Source organism: Poecilia reticulata, chromosome 20 (genome assembly GCF_904066995.2).
Source record: "Poecilia reticulata chromosome 20, P_reticulata-male-v2, whole genome shotgun sequence".
Taxonomy (NCBI): domain Eukaryota; kingdom Metazoa; phylum Chordata; class Actinopteri; order Cyprinodontiformes; family Poeciliidae; genus Poecilia; species Poecilia reticulata.
Genome location: NC_088849.1, coordinates 2,490,474 through 2,508,892, shown reverse-complemented (window position 1 = coordinate 2,508,892; position 18,419 = coordinate 2,490,474). Strand labels below are relative to the sequence as shown.

The 18,419-nt window shown below is 36.5% G+C and overlaps 1 protein-coding gene and 2 long non-coding RNA genes across 13 annotated transcripts in view; 2 read left to right on the top strand and 1 right to left on the bottom strand.

The window, feature by feature from the left end:
• Positions 1–18,419, top strand: part of LOC103482413 (E3 ubiquitin-protein ligase HECW1) — a 129,682-nt gene that overhangs the window by 88,550 nt on the left and 22,713 nt on the right. For all 11 annotated transcript variants that reach the window (XM_008438550.3, XM_008438549.3, XM_008438553.3 and 8 more), the window contains 8 exons: positions 7,593–7,678; positions 11,613–11,719; positions 13,250–13,435; positions 14,670–14,804; positions 16,286–16,400; positions 17,106–17,202; positions 17,649–17,732; positions 18,307–18,413. In XM_008438550.3, the coding sequence (XP_008436772.2) occupies positions 7,593–7,678; positions 11,613–11,719; positions 13,250–13,435; positions 14,670–14,804; positions 16,286–16,400; positions 17,106–17,202; positions 17,649–17,732; positions 18,307–18,413 (917 nt within the window). The remainder of the gene's footprint in view (positions 1–7,592; positions 7,679–11,612; positions 11,720–13,249; positions 13,436–14,669; positions 14,805–16,285; positions 16,401–17,105; positions 17,203–17,648; positions 17,733–18,306; positions 18,414–18,419) is intronic.
• Positions 3,763–5,018, top strand: LOC145549472 (uncharacterized). The gene is made up of 3 exons (XR_014085465.1): positions 3,763–3,959; positions 4,104–4,297; positions 4,532–5,018. It is a non-coding gene; the product is annotated as an uncharacterized LOC145549472 (long non-coding RNA).
• LOC145549473 (uncharacterized) lies at positions 5,033–7,047 on the bottom strand. Its single transcript, XR_014085466.1, has 2 exons — positions 6,549–7,047; positions 5,033–5,555 (listed from the first exon to the last, which is right to left on the bottom strand). It is a non-coding gene; the product is annotated as an uncharacterized LOC145549473 (long non-coding RNA).

Sequence of the window (18,419 nt, the reverse complement as noted above, 5' to 3'; positions counted from 1 at the left end):
AACCTGAACATTGACAGTCACTTTTTATTTTGAATGGTGTTTCCTGTCTTTTTGGGTACCATCTTCCCATGACCGGCTTTTGTGCCCCTTTCTGGGTTAATCCCAATGAAGCGACTAAAAAATACAATCAAAATGGGAAAATTCCTGAGAATATAAATAGCGTGGCATTCTGAATACAGCTGGTACAATATGTAAATAAAGCTGTTTTTAATTATGTAAAGAGAAAACATCACCACCTTCATCAAATGTTAGAATGTAGAAGATGTAGATGTAGAAGATGGACAACGCTGTCCTGTCTGGAATGTTGGCTGGACCCTCTCAAAGACAATATGGCCTTCAATACTGACCATGCAAAAAACTGCTTGCCACAGGGACTGTAATAAACCAAGTCCTTAATCGGAAAAACATAAAACAAATCCTCTCGTTGATACAGTATGTATTTAAATGATCATCATAATAAAGAGTGTCCACTCTACCAGGTAAAGTAAAAGCAAGGATCTTAAACTCCTCAATTGTTATGCAAGTCTCATCAATGTTGAAAACTGTAGACTGGATTAATATACAGAAGTTGTAGAGGAATTCATGGTACTTTGCACTGAAGGTGAATTGTGCTTTCAAAGTTCATCAAAAGCTAGCTTGGATTATCTTTTGATCACTGATTGTGAAGTGTCTTTGGTGCTGCTCTTGTTTTCACCAACATGCAGAAGGAAGGGCTGTCCTGGTTCCACGGCAATGAGGAAGGCTTCAACACTGGCTTGCATCTTTGACATAATGATGACAAATAATAAAAATGATTAAATATATTTAGCAGCACTGCTACATTCAGATAGCAAACAAAGCCAATGAGAAAGTGCTTCTACAGTAGGATCATTAGAATAACCACATACCTGCACATATCTGAAAACATGGTCCACAGTTTGACATGAGCCGTTTTGGATTCTTCTTGTGGCCTTTGGATGTAGGACGAAGCACATGAACCAACAGAAGAATGCCTGGTTTTCCCAACCTGGAAGAACTACAGGATAAATAGCAGACACATTAGGATAATAAATAAAGATTTTAAAGAGAAGTGAGAAAAACTGACCAGACCCACCAAAATACTTTGTCCACCCGGTTTACCCTGGAGAGCATTTTTCACCAACTACAACATGAAGCATAAAAATGTCAGAAATAATTACCATGAACACAACTCAGACATTAGGCATTATAGAAATTAGGCAGCTTATAAAAACAATCTGGTCAGCATTTCTTCTGCCAACCTGTCAGAAGAAATGTGTTGAAGTCATCATAACACGCTTCAGTCACCAACATGACGTACTAATGAAGAAAAAAAGAGGCAGCCAATATGTCATTGTTTATTATCATTATTATTTATAAAGACAAAAACATTTTGGCTTAGCTTCGATCGCATAGATCAAACCACCGGTCCAGCACAGCCACTCTCCCCATTATGCCGTCTATAGCCGAAAACGTCAAGAAAACAACTCCGCAGCTAAATAATGTTAACTCAAACTGCCTTTCTGACAGTTTTAATGTTTGTTTAACCACCAGACACCCCGTGCTACACCTGCTTGGCTAGCTTTAGCTGCTAACAAAAATAATAAACCAAGGGTGCTCACGTTCAGTCCTCAAGAGCTACCGTCCTGCAACTTTTTGATGCATATTTACTCCAACAGACCTGCTAACCAGCCTTTCATTTGATTCGGGTGTGTTAATTGGCACAGGAAAGCATCTGAAAGTTGCAGGATGGCAGCTCTCAAGGACTGGACTTGAGCACCTCTGTACTGAACAGTCGTACCGCAATATCCAAACAAATAAACTTACGTTAAGCATAAGTTGATACTCTTACGCAAACAGAAAGTTAATGCATTCTTAAAAAAGAATCATAATCAAAAACATGATGGTCTTAACATGGAACTTACCTTGTTTTTTTGTTTTTTAATAGATCTTTATTGAGATATAGAATAGATAACAGTACAAACACAGCATACATTGTGGTATAATGTCCGCCAGGGAGTTACAAACATTGAGACAATACATCACCATAACATTACATAAATACATTAAAGACAGAACAAAAAGAGCATGTTTAAATAGTTTTTGGGAACTTACCTTGTTATGATAAGATCCAGGCAAGATGCTGTCTCCAAGCAAACACGTGAAGTAACAGATAAGTTGCTATTGTGGGAGCAACTCTTGTCAAACACCATCTCTTTACGGAAACTGACAAACCTATCTTTGAATTTGACTAAACAAGTGTTTAATTAACATTGTATTTTTAACATACAACACCAACACTGGTGATCTAACATTTTTGATTATGCTCTGTAGATTTCGATTCATTCCCTAAAAGACTTGTTATGGAAAGTATTTTTTTCTTTCCGTTTAATATTATCTTTAAATGCTGGTTCTCTAAGATGCAAATACAAGTAAAATGTCTTGCCTAGGAGAAACACTGTATTGTACAATTATTTTGCGGTAGTTTACTGCCAGTTGTCAGTCTTGATTGTGACAAGAGAAGAAAACATCAAATTGACAATATCCTACCGTATTTTGGAATAACAGTATGTTACTGCTGGAATTCCGTCGTAAATTTACAGCCATTTCTAAGAGTGTGGTAAATAAATACAGTCTGCCCTAAAAGCATTTTTTAAAGTAGAAGCTTTGTTACTGAAATCTACTGCCGAACCTCCACTTTCTACTATAGAGGACATGGAGTCTTGACAAAAGTTCAGTCTGGAAGACTCTAGTCGCACCTGCCTCATCAATCAGCGCCTCCCTCTCTGCAACCTGGACCTATCAGCGCCGGTCCAAGCCTCGCTCCAGCCAAAAGTTCAAAAGTTGTCAGTTCAAAAGGACCTTCACCCATGGTCTCCTCTGCTCATCAGCTGCGATCAAACCACCTCCGCCCCATCTCCACCTTCTGCTCCTGGCTCTCAGGCCTCATTTTCCTCCGACCGCCTCCAGTACAGGCCCCGGGGGTCTATATTCCTATGCTGCATCAGGAATGTTCATCGAGCTTATCGAAGTCCAGCTCGACGTCCCCTGCCGGGGCCTGAACGCCAAAGGACTTTGTTTATTTTCATGTTCATTTTGTCATTACTTTTAATCGATTTCTTTCTCCGTTTGAGTCTCTCCAGATTGAAATAGCTGTTCACCATAATCAGAGTAGAGGCCTACTTTCCAAATTTTATATTTTACTTTTAGGCTCAAAAGAAAATAGTATCTCATATTTACAAGCATGGAAAACTGATCTGCAAACGGAAATCACTGAGGATGAATGGAATAACTCGTGTCTAATGGCACCAACGCAAACTTTTAACACAAGGTTTAGACTATTACCTTGTATGGGTTTTTTTGGGTGGTGGGAGGGATTGCACTGTATGTTTCTTAATTTTCATCTTTTTTTGTTTTTTATTCATGTTTTTTAGTTTTTTGTATGTCTGTAAAGCATAAATATGGAAGTAATTATGTGCCATCAGAATTTGAATAAAAAATGCATCTGAAATTTGAATGTTGTATATTTGTTCTTACTTTTTCAATTTAAAAATTAATTCAGAATATATTTTTGACCTAAAAAAAATTTCAGTGTCATTATTTGTACATGTATGCAAATTTCATTTGTTAAAAAAAATTCACATTCCTATTTCAGAGATCAAATTTTCAATATATATATTTTTTCAGTGTTAAAAAAATTCAACATATAAAAAAATTAAACTTTTAAAAATTCAAATGCAATATTTTCAGTGTCCTACAAATTCAACTTGCTCAAATTCGCTGTCTCAAATTCAACATCTAAAAATTCGCTGTACAAAAATGGCGAGGTTACTTCAGGTCACAGACATTAGCAATCGTTGTCAGATTTCAACACTGAGCTAATCACATGACCTAAGCGTCATATTGAAGAAATACCAGCATCACCGAGGCCAGCGACCATGGAGGCGAACGCAAACCCAACGGTGAGTCTATGCTTTCATATTTCTGTAGTACATTTTATTTTGCGCATGAACTTTGACACATGACATTAAAGCTTGATTTAAAACATCAAATCAAGCTTGATTAAAGCTTGATTTTTGACATTTTTTTTCTTTTTTCTTTTCAAGGAACATATGGATCATATTTTTGATAGACTCCATGATCGTTTGGAGCCATTTCTATTTCTACAATTACAGATGGTCCTGCAGTCAATCAGTTGGCCACAGGTGAAGAAGCAAAGTGATGACGGTGACGACAGCGATGATGTCTTGGAAGCAGAAACTGCAGGTGACAGGGTTTCTCCATCAGTTTCTCAAAGAAGGTAAAATGTCTGTATAAACATTTGGCCAATGTTTGTTATTTTGAGAATGATAAATAACAAATGTATTATGCTGGTATTATACCAGCATGATTTTTGAAGGACATCACATTCATATTCATTAGTTTCTTAGATGGAAAAGACATTCGCATAAAGTCATATCTCAAAGTCAGCTTTATGAATGATTCCATCTACAGGAAACTCACCATGTATCTAAAAAAATTATACTTTTCCTAGCATTTTCAGACAATCTGCACCAGCTCATGAGATTTTGGGTTGGCTGGGAGGCTCCATGGCAGGAACTGAAGCCTGAAGTAGTGCAGTCAACTGGACCAAACCACAAGCCCACTTCATCCACCTGCAGTGAACGTTTACGCCTTCCAAGCCATTATTCTACCTACCAGGCTCTGTATGCTGACATGATGGTGTCTTAAATCGGTTGGGACTGGCTTTGGTCTTCTTTGAGAACTCAGTGCATTGGTGTTTCATTTGTTCAATAATTGCATTTCAATATGGCAATTAAGTAAAATTACAAAGTCGTTTTATTATTAGCTTCTTTTTTTTTTTTACAAATACTGTTCATCATTCACCGCAGTCTTGACATTAAGTTGTTCTTTGAAGTGACGACTAAGTACCTGAAATGTTTGTCAAGCATCCCTGTAAATCTTAAATGTTAGAGTAACTATGTTCAGAGTTTCTGAGTCAGCACTGTTTGTACAGGAAATATGAAACGGAAACTGTTTTTATGCAATATTTTATTGAATATTCATCTATGCTTGAAGTATTAGAAAATAAATGACATAAGACAAACTTAACTTTTCCATTCTTATAATGCAAGAAAATTAAGGTCCTACACAACTGTACCTACTAGGTTCCTTTTGAGAAAAAAAGAACAATCAACTCACAAATGTAGAACATTTTAGTTCTTTAACATGTCTACCATAAAAGCACTATGACTCACTTTTCCAAATCACAAATTTTACCTGTGTGGTAATATGATCAGCACTTAGCTTTACATTTCATAAATGCTGAATTTTGAAACTGGACAAGTTTCACAGAGTGAAGAACTGTTCACAAAACAGAACTGCACCAATATAAATGTCACAACCAAAAGACAGTGATGTGCCTTTTGGGTTTACTGCGTCTCTTAAGTCCATTTGTTCGTCAGTCAGTTGCACAACTTGAATTTGGTACTGTGACGTTTGACTCTTCCTGAAGAGGAAGCCCGCTCTCCTCCCATTCAATTTCGGGAATCTACACCCTGGAAAACACAAAGAAGGGATCAAGAGAACTCAAAATGTACTTGATTGCAGATTCCTATGTAATAAATTAAATGAATGATAGTATACATGCTACACATTAAATTATCCAATTAAAATGTACCTCTATCAAGGCACTGTGGGGTTCAGGAATTGAATTGTGTCTAACTTAATCAGAATTTGCTTTTAATTACAACATTAATCACAAATTTTAGCATAGCTCAAACATTCTTTGTAACCAAAGATATATTTTGGAGATACAAAGTAGTGGGGATTAAAATGATTTTAATAAGTTAACAGCTGTACTTGCAAGCATATATTTTCTTCAAAATGAGTTAAAATCAAATGAAAAAACAAGGGAGGTTGTTTGTAATGTTGCTAGGTAACAGAACGACGTTTTGTAACGCAAAGTAAAAGAATGTAAATTAATATATATCAACACTTGTCAGATAAGAGAAGCAGCCGTTTGGATGACGCTATAATGACCATAAATGTATAAATTTATTCATAAATGAAGTCACATGAACAATACCGTAGATGAACAGAATGGGGTTGTGGTTATAATTAATGTCGGAAGAGTTCACAGCCCCTCCTTGAAGCACACAAGGCAGCCATATTAGCTTCTACATTAGCAGTAGCATCTCCTGGAAAATTACGACTTTTACTAAGACCGCCTGATCAGTCTCACCTAAGACAACATACAAACAACCCGGAAAGTCGCTACCCATCAGTTATCTTTAAAGATTCTAGACTTGGCGCAAGTGATACTCCTTTTTTAAATAAAACAGGGGAAAATTGGGCGTAGGACAGCCAAGAGAAGGGGGTGGAGGTCTAGCGGGTAGCGAGAACTAATATCTTAACTAATATCTTACGCATTACATGGCGTAAGATTAACAACGGCCCAAACCCGTGTTTTAAATCAAGCTTTAATGTCATGTATCAAAGTTCATGCGCAAAATAAAATGTACTACAGAAATATGAAAGCATAGACTCACCGTTGGGTTTGCGTTCGCCTCCATGGTCGCTGGCCTCGGTGATGCTGGTATTTCTTCAATATGACGCTTAGGTCATGTGATTAGCTCAGTGTTGAAATCTGACAACGATTGCTAATGTCTGTGACCTGAAGTAACCTCGCCATTTTTGAACAGCAAATTTTTAGATGTTGAATTTGAGACAGCGAATTTGAGCAAGTTGAATTTGTAGGACACTGAAAATATTGCATTTGAATTTTTAAAAGTTTAATTTTTTTATATGTTGAATTTTTTTAACACTGAAAAAATATATATATTGAAAATTTGATCTCTGAAATAGGAATGTGAATTTTTTTTAACAAATGAAATTTGCATACATGTACAAATAATGACACTGAAATTTTTTTTAGGTCAAAAATATATTCTGAATTAATTTTTAAATTGAAAAAGTAAGAACAAATATACAACATTCAAATTTCAGATGCATTTTTTATTCAAATTCTGATGGCACATAATTACTTCCATACATAAAATTCTAATAAAAATATTTGGGGAAAAAAAGTGGCCTCATTTTCACCCTTCTTCACAACAGGTCAGTTTTGTGCCAGAATTATCTGTGAACAATAAAGTCTTTTTGTCTATTATTTTCAACTTGTCCCACCTGAAATTTTACCTGATTGGATTTTTCTCTTGCTATATTATTTTAATATCATTTTTGATCACAAAAAAAAATCACAATCGTTTTTTGAATAAAATTGTTTAATCAACGAAGTAATCGTTTATACAGAAACATTGACTTGTACTTAAGAAGCAAATCCTTAGTTGAATTGTCTTCAGGAGATGGCTCTGCCACCTGCTGTGTTCTCTTCATAATCGTGAAGCTTTTTTCACAGCAGTTTGTTGTGTGAGATTTGCTATATCTGAGAGGCTACCACTTAGCTTCTGGTGTTTCTTATTTTAGGTGAACTGCCCAAAACACCCACCTGGTCCTGTAATTCACCACTTCTTGATATGCAGCGCACATTTCATTCTTTCTGCTTTTGACATGAAGTTATGATTCTCTTATAGATACCAGAACATCCAGAGGACCATGGCCACAGAGGAGGATAGTGGGAGTCGGAGTTCAGACGGTGAATCGGAGCCTGCTCAGACAGGTACCTATTTCACAAACCTGTTTCACCAGTAGTTTAACTGCTTGACGAAACCCTTTGAAATTTAAAGTTTCATTCAAAATTAGTTAATTTTGAATGAAAAAACTCATTCAAAATTAACTAACTCTGATAGACATGAAGATTACTTGGCCTATTGGAAGTTGAAACCAAAGCAACATTTAGTGCTTTTACTAACTTAAAATTAATTGTGTTTAATGTTTGCTGTTGAGTTCTAGCACAGCAGAAGTAAGGTGTTACTAAAGGAAAGTTGTCTTGAAAAATTATAACTGTCAGTTTTGGCTTCTATATCAGCAGGGGTCTCATGCGTAAAAGAATGCGCGGTAACACTTTATTTGAAGGGGGCTGAATAAGACTGTCATGACACGTTAATAAACATGACATAACACATGTCATGAACATGAATAAGCCTTCATGAATATTTTTGACTGTTGTCATAAAGTGTCATTCGGTAAATTATGAGACTATTAATACGAAGTTGACATTATTGAAAATGTCTTTGTTATGACAACTTGACATTAACCAAGAAATCATTACTGTTTAAACTTTAGCTTTAATAACATAAAGTTAATTAATTTTTAAAGTGCAATCAGTAATACTTTTATAACAAATTTATATCAGTAATGATTTCATGTCAAGTGTACTTAGCCAAAACTTAATACAACAACATGTGAAAACAGTTATTTAACAAAATTGTTTGTCTATAACTTAATAAGTACAATAATTGAAACTTCAATAAAGGTTCATTTCAGATGTTTTTTGGATCTGTGTCACATGAGAGCTGCTCCAACTCCAAAACTCCAACACCTAGACTCTTCAAAGGTAGACTAAATTATTCTCAACTAATAGCAGAATATTTTAATCCATGTTTGGGATTTGTGAAACCTTTATGTGATTTGTCAGACTTCAATAAAGATGAGATTACCATTCACACTTGTTCCATGCAGTCTTTTTCAAATTCAATTCTAATTTAAAACCACTTTATTAATCCCAATGGGAAATTAAATGTGGTGTGTCGCATTTTTTATTTTTTCTAATAATGTACATATGCAGGATGTTGGGGGTTTTCTTGACCCTCAACAGCATCTACTTTTAATAACTACAGGAAATGAAATTATTAAGTTATAGACAAACAATTTTGTTAAATAACTGTTTTCACATGTTGATGTATTAAGTTTTGGCTAAGTACATTTTTTTTTATCAAAACATACAAATTATAGTCATGATAAAAATTTTCATTAACACTCAAAATAAGAATATTAATGTTATAATCACCACTGTTAAAAATAAGTCTCACAGCAATGTCCAACCTCATGCTGTAGACGCCGCGATGGAAATAGGAAAATCCACAACCTCTGCAAACTGAAATAACAGCTTCATTTAATGATTCAAATTTTAAGTAACAAAGAAAATAATTCACTATACATGTCCATTTTATGCAGGGGGAACATATTATTTCAGGTGGCTGAAAGAGTTAAAATATTTTGTTCCCCCATCCTAACTCAAAAAAAGAGCAAATGTTATGAAAATCACAGGATTTCTTGTTGAAGATGAGGGGGATTAACACAGTAAAAGACTTTGCAGGTAAATTGATTTGTTTCCATTTTAAGGGGGAGGGGGCATACATATTTTATCAGGCGCTTAAAATATTTTGTTCACCCATCCCAACTTTGGCAAAAAAAGAGCAAATGTTATGAAAATCACAGGAATTATTGTTGATGATAAAAGGAATAAACACAGTAAAGGACTTTGCAGGTAAATTAATTTGTTTCCATTTCAGAGAGGGGTAACAGATTTTATTAGGCGCCTAAAATATTTTGTTCCCCCATCCTAACTTTGTCAAAAAAAGAGCAAATGTTATAAAAATCACAGAAATTATTGTTGATGATAAGAGGAATGAACACAGTAAAAGACTTTCCAGGTAAATTAATTTGTTTCCATTGTAAGGGGGGGCGGGGAACTGATTTTATCAGGCACTTAAAATATTTTGTTCCCCCACCCTAACTTTGTCAATAAAAGAGGAAATGTTATGAAAATCACAGGATTTCTTGTTGATCATAAGAGGAATGAACACAGTAAAAGACTTTGCAGGTCAATTAACGTGTTTCCATTTTGGAGACGGGGAACAGATTTTATCAGGCGCTTAAAATAATTTGTTCCCCCATCCTAACTTTGTCCAAAAAAGAGCAAATGTTATGAAAATCACAGAAATTATTGTTGATGATAAGAGGAATTAACACAGTAAAAGACTGTCCAGGTCAATTAACGTGTTTCCATTTTAGAGACGGGGAACAGATTTTATCAGGCGCTTAAAATATTTTTTTCCCCCATCCTAACTTTGTCAAAAAAAGAGGAAATGTTATGAAAATCACAGGAATTATTGTTGATAATAAGAGGAATCAACACGGTAAAAGACTTTGCGGGTAAATTAATTTGTTTCCATTGTATAGAGGGCGAACACATTATTTCAGGCAGCTGAAATATCCATTCTCTCCTCTTCTCCTCCAATAACTTTGGGAAATTAAAAGCACCTGTTTCCAAATTCTCAAAAAATATGTGTGATAGCATACTAGACATTTCCTTAATCCAGTAATGTCATATTTTACATTAGAACGGGATTTACCAAAATGTTTACACTCTGATCTTTTCAGGAAGTCTTTATTTTTGAAATGAAAAATTATACATGCACACAACGTGTTGGAAACCTGTGTTTGTTGATTGACTTTTATTTGTCAGGCTTACGAGACAAAAGCTGAAAAAAAGATCGATTAACTTCGCGTTTAAAATAACACAAATCAGCGTAAAAAGACCTCCACACAAGACCTCGTTTATTTATGTATGTATTTTTATTTTGATAGTTGCCGTAGTTTTTACCGAAAAATAGATCAGAAGCGCTGTGAAAATGGTCAGATCTGCCGGATCCACTTGTCTGGCTGCAATGCGCGCTCCCGACACAGGGGGAACAGATTTTCACAGGGGAACAGAATTTCTCACAAGACCGGCACTGCACGGCTCCTTCTTTAAGTTTTGCTCATAGATCCAGGGTGATCAGTCTGGATTAATCTAAAAACTAATAAACCATCATCAACAGAAGATAAATGTGATCTCTGTACAAACGCTCCCTCTGAATCCTTCCATTGGCTATGTTGTCCAGAGCCAAAACGCTCCACAATGCAGCACATTTTTGCGCAGCTACGTACATACGGGATTGTCTACACACCTTAAAAATAATCAAACCTGTTTGGAGTTAATCTGCTGATCCGATCCTGTTGTTTTTTCTTTTTTTTTTTTGTGAGAATAAAATTACCCCATAGATGCATTTTATGCGCTTCGGCGCACAGACGGAAACGTTTCATCTTTATGAGACAAAAAATGAGGAAAAGTACTATTTACATTCAAGTGAAGTTTTCACATCCATTTATTTTTATTTTATTTATTTTGTATTTGTGTTGCTTTATTGTCTGGGGATAAATGTGGTTCAGTTTCATCGTTTACTTTTAAGCAATAAAAAATAAAATCATTAAAAAAAACATCGGGTTTGATACTTCTTGGTCTAAAAAAACACTGAATGTCGTCAGATTTCAGTGTATTTAAGTGAATTTTGACGCTTTGTAGTTTGATATTCACAGAAAAAGTTTGCGTGGCTGCCGCACATTTTCACACCAAGGAGGAGAGCAAAGTGTGCGTAAACATACGCACACTTTGACGCAAAGTTAATTTTTATACATGCCAACTTGTGCCTAAAATATGGCGCCGCATATTTTTTGTGTGCACGCACGCTTTATGCATGAGGCCCCAGACCTTTAGGGGTTATGATTATTTTGGTTTGCTTGATGCTAACCAGCAACATGTACCAAACACAGTGCAGCCATTATTCGTGATCATTACTGAAGAATAATGGTTCTCTTTTTGTTTGCAGTCCCTTCCTCCCCGGTCAATCATCAGAAGATCACATATCTCCTTCAGTCACCGGCTGTCAAGTTCATCTCACACCCTGAATTTTTCACTGTGTTGCACAGCAACTATGTGAGTGCTTCTTACAAGAGCACACACGCACACAGCTTTTTGTGGAAATGAAATGAACACCATCTTTGAACTCATCAACAGAGATGTTCAGCCATAATTCACAACATCATGTTTGGAGAAAACTTAACAAAACAAAAGCCAAAGCACCTTAGGAATAGTTAAAGCTGAGCAGGTAAAAATATTCCATCAGTAACTTCACACTTTTTTGTCTTTGGATTAGTTTTCTTTAAGTAACTTTCATCTTGAGGTAATTTTGCTCCACAAGCAGAAGATGATCATTAAGACCAGATTAGTAATAATAATACTTTATTGATCCTTTAAAGGGGGGAAATTTAGCATAGTTCTCTAACAGTGGTGTATCTGGCTATTTGAAACATTCAGTTGAATAAAGTTTGATATCTGTGTTTTGGTTATCCTCCGTTTAGAATTCCTTAAGTAGACATTTATATTTATGCTCTTTTTTGAAGTCTGTTTACACAAGAAGTCTGTTTCCTCTCCTCGTGTTTTTTTAATGTATAAATCTTAATGAGTAATTGGCAAGTATGCAAGAAACAAATGAGTTATGCAGTTATTGTTTGACATTTGACATTAACATTAGCACAAACATTAGCATTTCACTGCCCCCCACTTGCTATGCAAGGCAGTGCATTAGCATGACCCTTTTTCCTAAAGTTAGCTATTAATTAGACATGTTTAGTATATTGAATGGAGCAAGTCAAATTAAAACAACATGCTAGTGATGCTCCACATGCTACTGCTAGCATTTAGACTCACATTAGCATTTTGGCTAATTTTAGCTTATACACTAATTTTAACATACAGAATGGCATAAATCCATGCTATTCCATGAGACTCTCTACATGCTGTCGAGTACATTGCAGCTTTCTTTACCACTGATGCTAATTTTTAGCATCAGAGCGCTGGGTCCAAACCGACGGGCATACTTTGGCAGGCCCCGGTTAAATTTCTTCAGTAATTTTCTAGTTTGTTCTTATAATTCTGCATATTTCACCATGTCAATATTTGCGTGAATATATAAAGCCTGTCTCTGTTAAGCATTTTTTCTTACGTGTCTATCACGTCCCGTGTCAACTTTATGTTCACTTTTATCATGTTGATGTCAACTTTGAAACAATATATGAACTCATATAACCCTTATTCTCAACCTTATCAGCCCGGTGTCACATGAAAATCAGTTGGATGTGAACACTGTTTCCACCGGCTAGTTAATGTGCAACACCGAGTACGCGTACGCTGTCATAAAATTTTATCCTTGCACGGACATGTCTGGCGGACATCCGCTCAGCGGACTGAAGTGCGCCATATGGCGGGGCCCTTAAGGTTACAATAACTAACTAATAACTTGGTGTCAGTGACCACCATTGATTCTTTTTGCATTTCTGCATCTGATTTTACAAAGCAAAAAACTATCCATCACAGGTAGTGATCACACAACTAATTATAAAACAGGAAACATATAACTTTCCTTACAGTCACTTTTTTAGTACTTCTTACTGGTTTCTTCCACAGGCTGCTTACCGTATGTTCACCAGCAGCAGCTGTGTGAAGCACATGATCCTGAAGGTGCGTCGTGATGCCAGAAACTTTGAGCGCTATCAGCATAACAGGGACCTGGTGGTTTTCCTTAACAAGTTTGCAGACACACAGCTGGAGCTGCCAAGAGGCTGGGAAATCAAGACTGACCCACAAGGAAAGGTAGACTACTCCCTCTCAGATTTCTTCCATTTTTGCCTTACTGTCACACTTTAATGTGTTTACATTTTAACATCCAACAAACATAGCCCAAATGTAAAGCACTGTTTTGTATTGATTTCATTTATTAAGGGAAAAAGCTTTTCGTACACTATGGGAAACAGTAATTGCCTCCTTTGTTATTAATTATTAATGGATTACAAAAAGTATGTTCAATGGGTAGTACAGTGGTGCAGTTGGTAGGACTGTTGCCTTGCAGCATGAAGGTTTGAATCCCAGCCTGAGTCGTTTTGCATAGCTTTTGTATGTTCTCCCTGAGGATGTTCTGTTTGTGTACACCGGCTTCCTCCCACAGAGTGTGTGTATGTGTGCATGTGTGTGTGCATGGTTGTGTATCTCTATGTCGTGCGCCTTCATTATTGAGGCAGCTTATCAGAGCTGTGGCCGCAAGGTGGAAGCGGCAGAAGCTGCTGACCTTGACTCGGGGTGTAATGGGTTGGTGGGCAGAATACTTCAAAGACCTCCTCAATCTCAACAGCATATCAATTACTCTGCATCCACTGAGGAAGCTGAGGAATTTGGGTCGGGCCTCCTGGATGCCTCTGTGGTCAGATGTTCCAGGCACGTCCCACTGGGAGGAGGCCAGAGGAAGACCCAGGAGGAGGAGCTGGCCCAAGTGGCTGAGGAGAGAGTCTCTGACTTCCTACTGAGGCCGCTACCTCTGCGACCCGAACATGAATAAGCAGAAGAAAATGGATGGATGGATGGATGGATGGATGGATGGATGGATGGATGGATGGATGGATGGATGGATGGATGGATGGATGGATGGATGGATGGATGGATGGATGGATGGATGGATGGATGGATGGATGGATGGATGGATCATCTTCATGTTTTTAAACTAGAAATTTTGATTGTTTATATGAACTATAATTTGAATAAATTATGCATGACATGCATTAATTTTTAAATTGTCTTAGTGAAGCTAAACCAGCTGCTAAAAAATAGAATTGTGACTTCAATGTTAAAATGTGTATTGAATATTATACATCTGCAGCTTTTCGGTGGCCTGAAATATATATCTGGTCAATAACATAAAGCAATACAACCAACTTTGTTTTAAAGTGTCATATCCCAATCAAAACTAGTCTGGTCCAGCTTTGCTTCGTTTGTAACCTTGCGCATCATCTAGGAACAGTTTTACTTGAAAGATTTCTGCCTTTTATTTCTCTAGTCTTTCTTTGTGGATCACAACAGCCGAGCCACAACCTTCATTGACCCTCGGATCCCACTGCAGAATGGTCGACTGCCAGGCCATCTTGCCCACAAACAGCACCTGCAGAGACTCCGTAGTTACAGCGCTGGAGAGGTACACAGTCAACACACATCTATCTGTCTGTGAATCTCAGCACCTTCCCCAGGAGAAACTGTGTTATTCAAAGTAGAACTGTAGCTCCTCCTCTGTCTGCATAAACCAATGAAAAGTGCAAGTTTTGAGTTTACTTCGCTAAATTAGGTTTACACAAGCAACCAATCTGTAATGGTCACCTAGAGACAGACTCCACATGCCTTGCTGCTCTCATGTCCTTCAGATGGTTCAGCAAAAAGATGTCCTGACCCAGTCGTGTGGTGACAGGCCAGCAGTCATCTAACCCCATAATGGGGTTAGATGACTGCGTCATGGGGTCATCAGAGACCCCATGATCATTTCTTGAGGACTTTGATAATACTAGAGTGTTTGAAGCAGGAAGGAACCTCCCAGCTGGGTGTATACATTGGAGGAGCAGCTTATCTACAGCTAAGAGGAATGATCAGGTTAGATCAGTAGGAAGTCCATCTCTGTGCTCTGTCAGACTACACACTCTAAAAAGTGTTTTTTGGGCTTAAATTCATTTTATGGACTTATTTACATTAATTTAACTTAATTCTTTTGCTTTTGCTATGCCAACTTACTTTTTTGTGTTCTTTTAACTCAAAACTTACACTAAATAGTTGAATCAACTTAAATGAATTGCTTTCATAGGTAACAAGCAATTTAATTAAGTTTATCCAACTTAATTTATTAAGTTTATCCAACTTAATTTATTAAGTTTATCCAACTTAATTTAAGTTTAACCAATTCAATATATTCTAATCATCCAACTCAATTTGTTAATTTTATTTAACACATTTATTAAGTATGTTTAAGATAACAGATTTAAGTCACTCTTACTCAAATCATTTATTTTCTTCTAATAAACATTTAAAATCTCTTTGTCTTAATTCTACAGAAAGTCAACTCAAACTTTTAAGTAGTTCCAAACTAAATATTTTGGAAAACTGTTTTTACAGTGCCCTCTAAATATACTCTAATTTAAAAGCTACAAATCTTTTCCTTAAAGGACCTTTTTGCTTTGACTTTACTTGAAATAATTAAGTTCAATATTTGTATCCCACGTCTGACCATGACTCAAGCTTACCAGGGACAGATTCCCCAGTAGCGACTGTGGTTCTGTGGGTAGAGTAGTCGTCTTGTGAAGGTTGTAGGTTCAATTCCAGCTTCCTCCTGCCGATATGGATATTGGTGTGTGAATGTGACTCTAATGTCAAGTCACTGCCTTAAATCTGTTATTTTAAACATACTTAATACATTTGTTTAAAAAAATTTACAAATTGAGTTGGATGATTAGAATATATTGAATTCACAAATTTACATACAGTTGAATAGGATGTAGCTAGATGTGTTCAATTCCTAAAACTATTTTTGGTCCAACAAATATAAGAAAAATGTGACTATGAGGCTGTTGAAGTGACTCTCCAGCTGTGACCACCGATCAGTGAACAGTGTCTCCTGTCTTGGTTTGTACTCAGGCCTCTGAAGTGTCCAGGAGTCGAGGGGCGTCTCTGATGGGACGGCCCAGTAACAGCCTGGTAGCAGCCATACGCAGTCACCATCAAACTGACCCAAAGCAGCTGACTGCTCTCTGTAAGTGCTGATATAGCATCTTGTCCTTGTCATGGAATCACAGAATATGATACAGTGGGGCAAAAAAGTATTTAGCCAGTTTTAGCCAGCCACCTCGACAACAAGGTCAAACAGCTGCCATTGACACAGGTAATGAGTGGAGAAAATAAGAGGTCTTTGAGAGACAGAAGTCTTGCTTATTTGTGGATGACCAAATGCTTATTTTTCACAACAATTTACAAATAAATTCTTTAAAAATCCTACAGTGTGATTTCCTGAATTTTCATAGTTGAAGTATACCTATGATGAAAATTACAGACCTCTTTCATATTTCTAAATAGGAGAACTTGCACAAACAGTGGCTGACTAAATCTGTTTCCCCCACTGTACATGCAGTTCTGTATCATAGTCTGTAGAAATTCTTCTGGATTAGCTTTTTTCCACCCTTAAATGTTTCAGATGATCATATTTCAGAAGATAACTTAATGGTTTTGAAATTATGATTTTATGTATTTAAAGACATAGTTCTTTGCAAAAATAGAATCAGTCTGACTTGTTAGTTTATGCATTGAATGTGATCAACCATATTTGCTTCAATTTCACTCCTGTCCTGATTAATGACTGATGTGTATTTTCAAAATATTTCTTAAAAAAACCTATGTGAACATTTTTAACTGCAATGTATACCAATTAGCAGTTTTAAATTGCTGTGTGCATTTGTTATAGCTTACAATGAGAAAATAGTGGCATTCCTGCGACAGCCAAACATATTTGACATGCTGCAGGAGCGCCAGCCCAGTCTAAGCAGAAACCACGCATTAAGGTAAGCATAGACAAAAAGGAAACTACATCTGCAAAGTATGGCCAGAAAAATGTGAGTTGTTTCTGTTGTATAAAATCTAAGTATTTTACATTTGTTTAAATTTGGTTGCTAGAAGTGAAGAAAAAATCTTTTAGCTCCAACATCACCTTTTTACACAGATTTTAGCTACAATATGTGCAGTTGGGCAAATCCCTTAACTCACAGATTTGATGAACTCATATTCTGTTGATGTTAAGACCACTCTGTCCTAAAATCCCATGTTGTTCTTATGTCAATAGCGCCAATGAAAGGATGCATGGTAACTGAACGTTATCAAAGTCTTTTGTAGTTAAGCAGAAGAAGTATCCCAAATATATGTTAGTTAATATCTATTTCATAAATGAAATTGAACTACTGTATTGTATAAATAATGTTTTTGTTTTTTTTATTATGTCTTTTTGATGTAGAGAAAAGGTGCACTACATTCGGACAGAAGGTACTCAGGGTGTGGAGAAGCTGTCATGTGATGCAGACCTTGTAATCCTGCTAAGGTAAAACTTCATGAAGGTCACATTTGCAGAGCTGTTACAAGTCATCATCTGTTCACAGAATTGAACCAGTATGTTCATCCAGTGTTGCAATAGAGTTTTTAAAACTGCCCTCATTTCTAAATGAACTTGTCATACTGGTCTTGCTCAGCCATGTTTTTATCGCCCTTTGTGAACTGCACATGCAAGTTAGAACCGGAGGAGGTTAAAGTGCTCTCTCAGAATCAGGAGCTCAAACCTTTCCCAAAGTATTTTTCTATTCAGAAGTGTTTCTCTGGAACTAAGCACAACTTGACTCCCAAGTTGGATCTTAGAATTTTTTTTATTTATATGTGTTTGACATCATTAGAAACCTTAGAATATGCACTTTATGAATTCATAAATAACTCAAAACACCCACAGGCAGACTTGTTCCTGGTTTTATTAAGGCCAATCACAATTTTAGAGCAAAACCTGCATCAGACATGATGTGATAATAAACCTGGAATGCTACCTTTTATCAACTTGACCCATGTCCACACAACATTATGTTCTGACTTTTTGTAATAAAGTATCTGCTTCTCCCTTGTCTTTGCAGCTTGTATGAAGAGGAAATCATGTCTTACATTCCGCCTCACCCCGTCCACCCTGGGTTCAGCTTCTCCCCTCGCTGTTCGCCTGCTTCCTCCCCACAGAGCTCTCCTGGTTGGT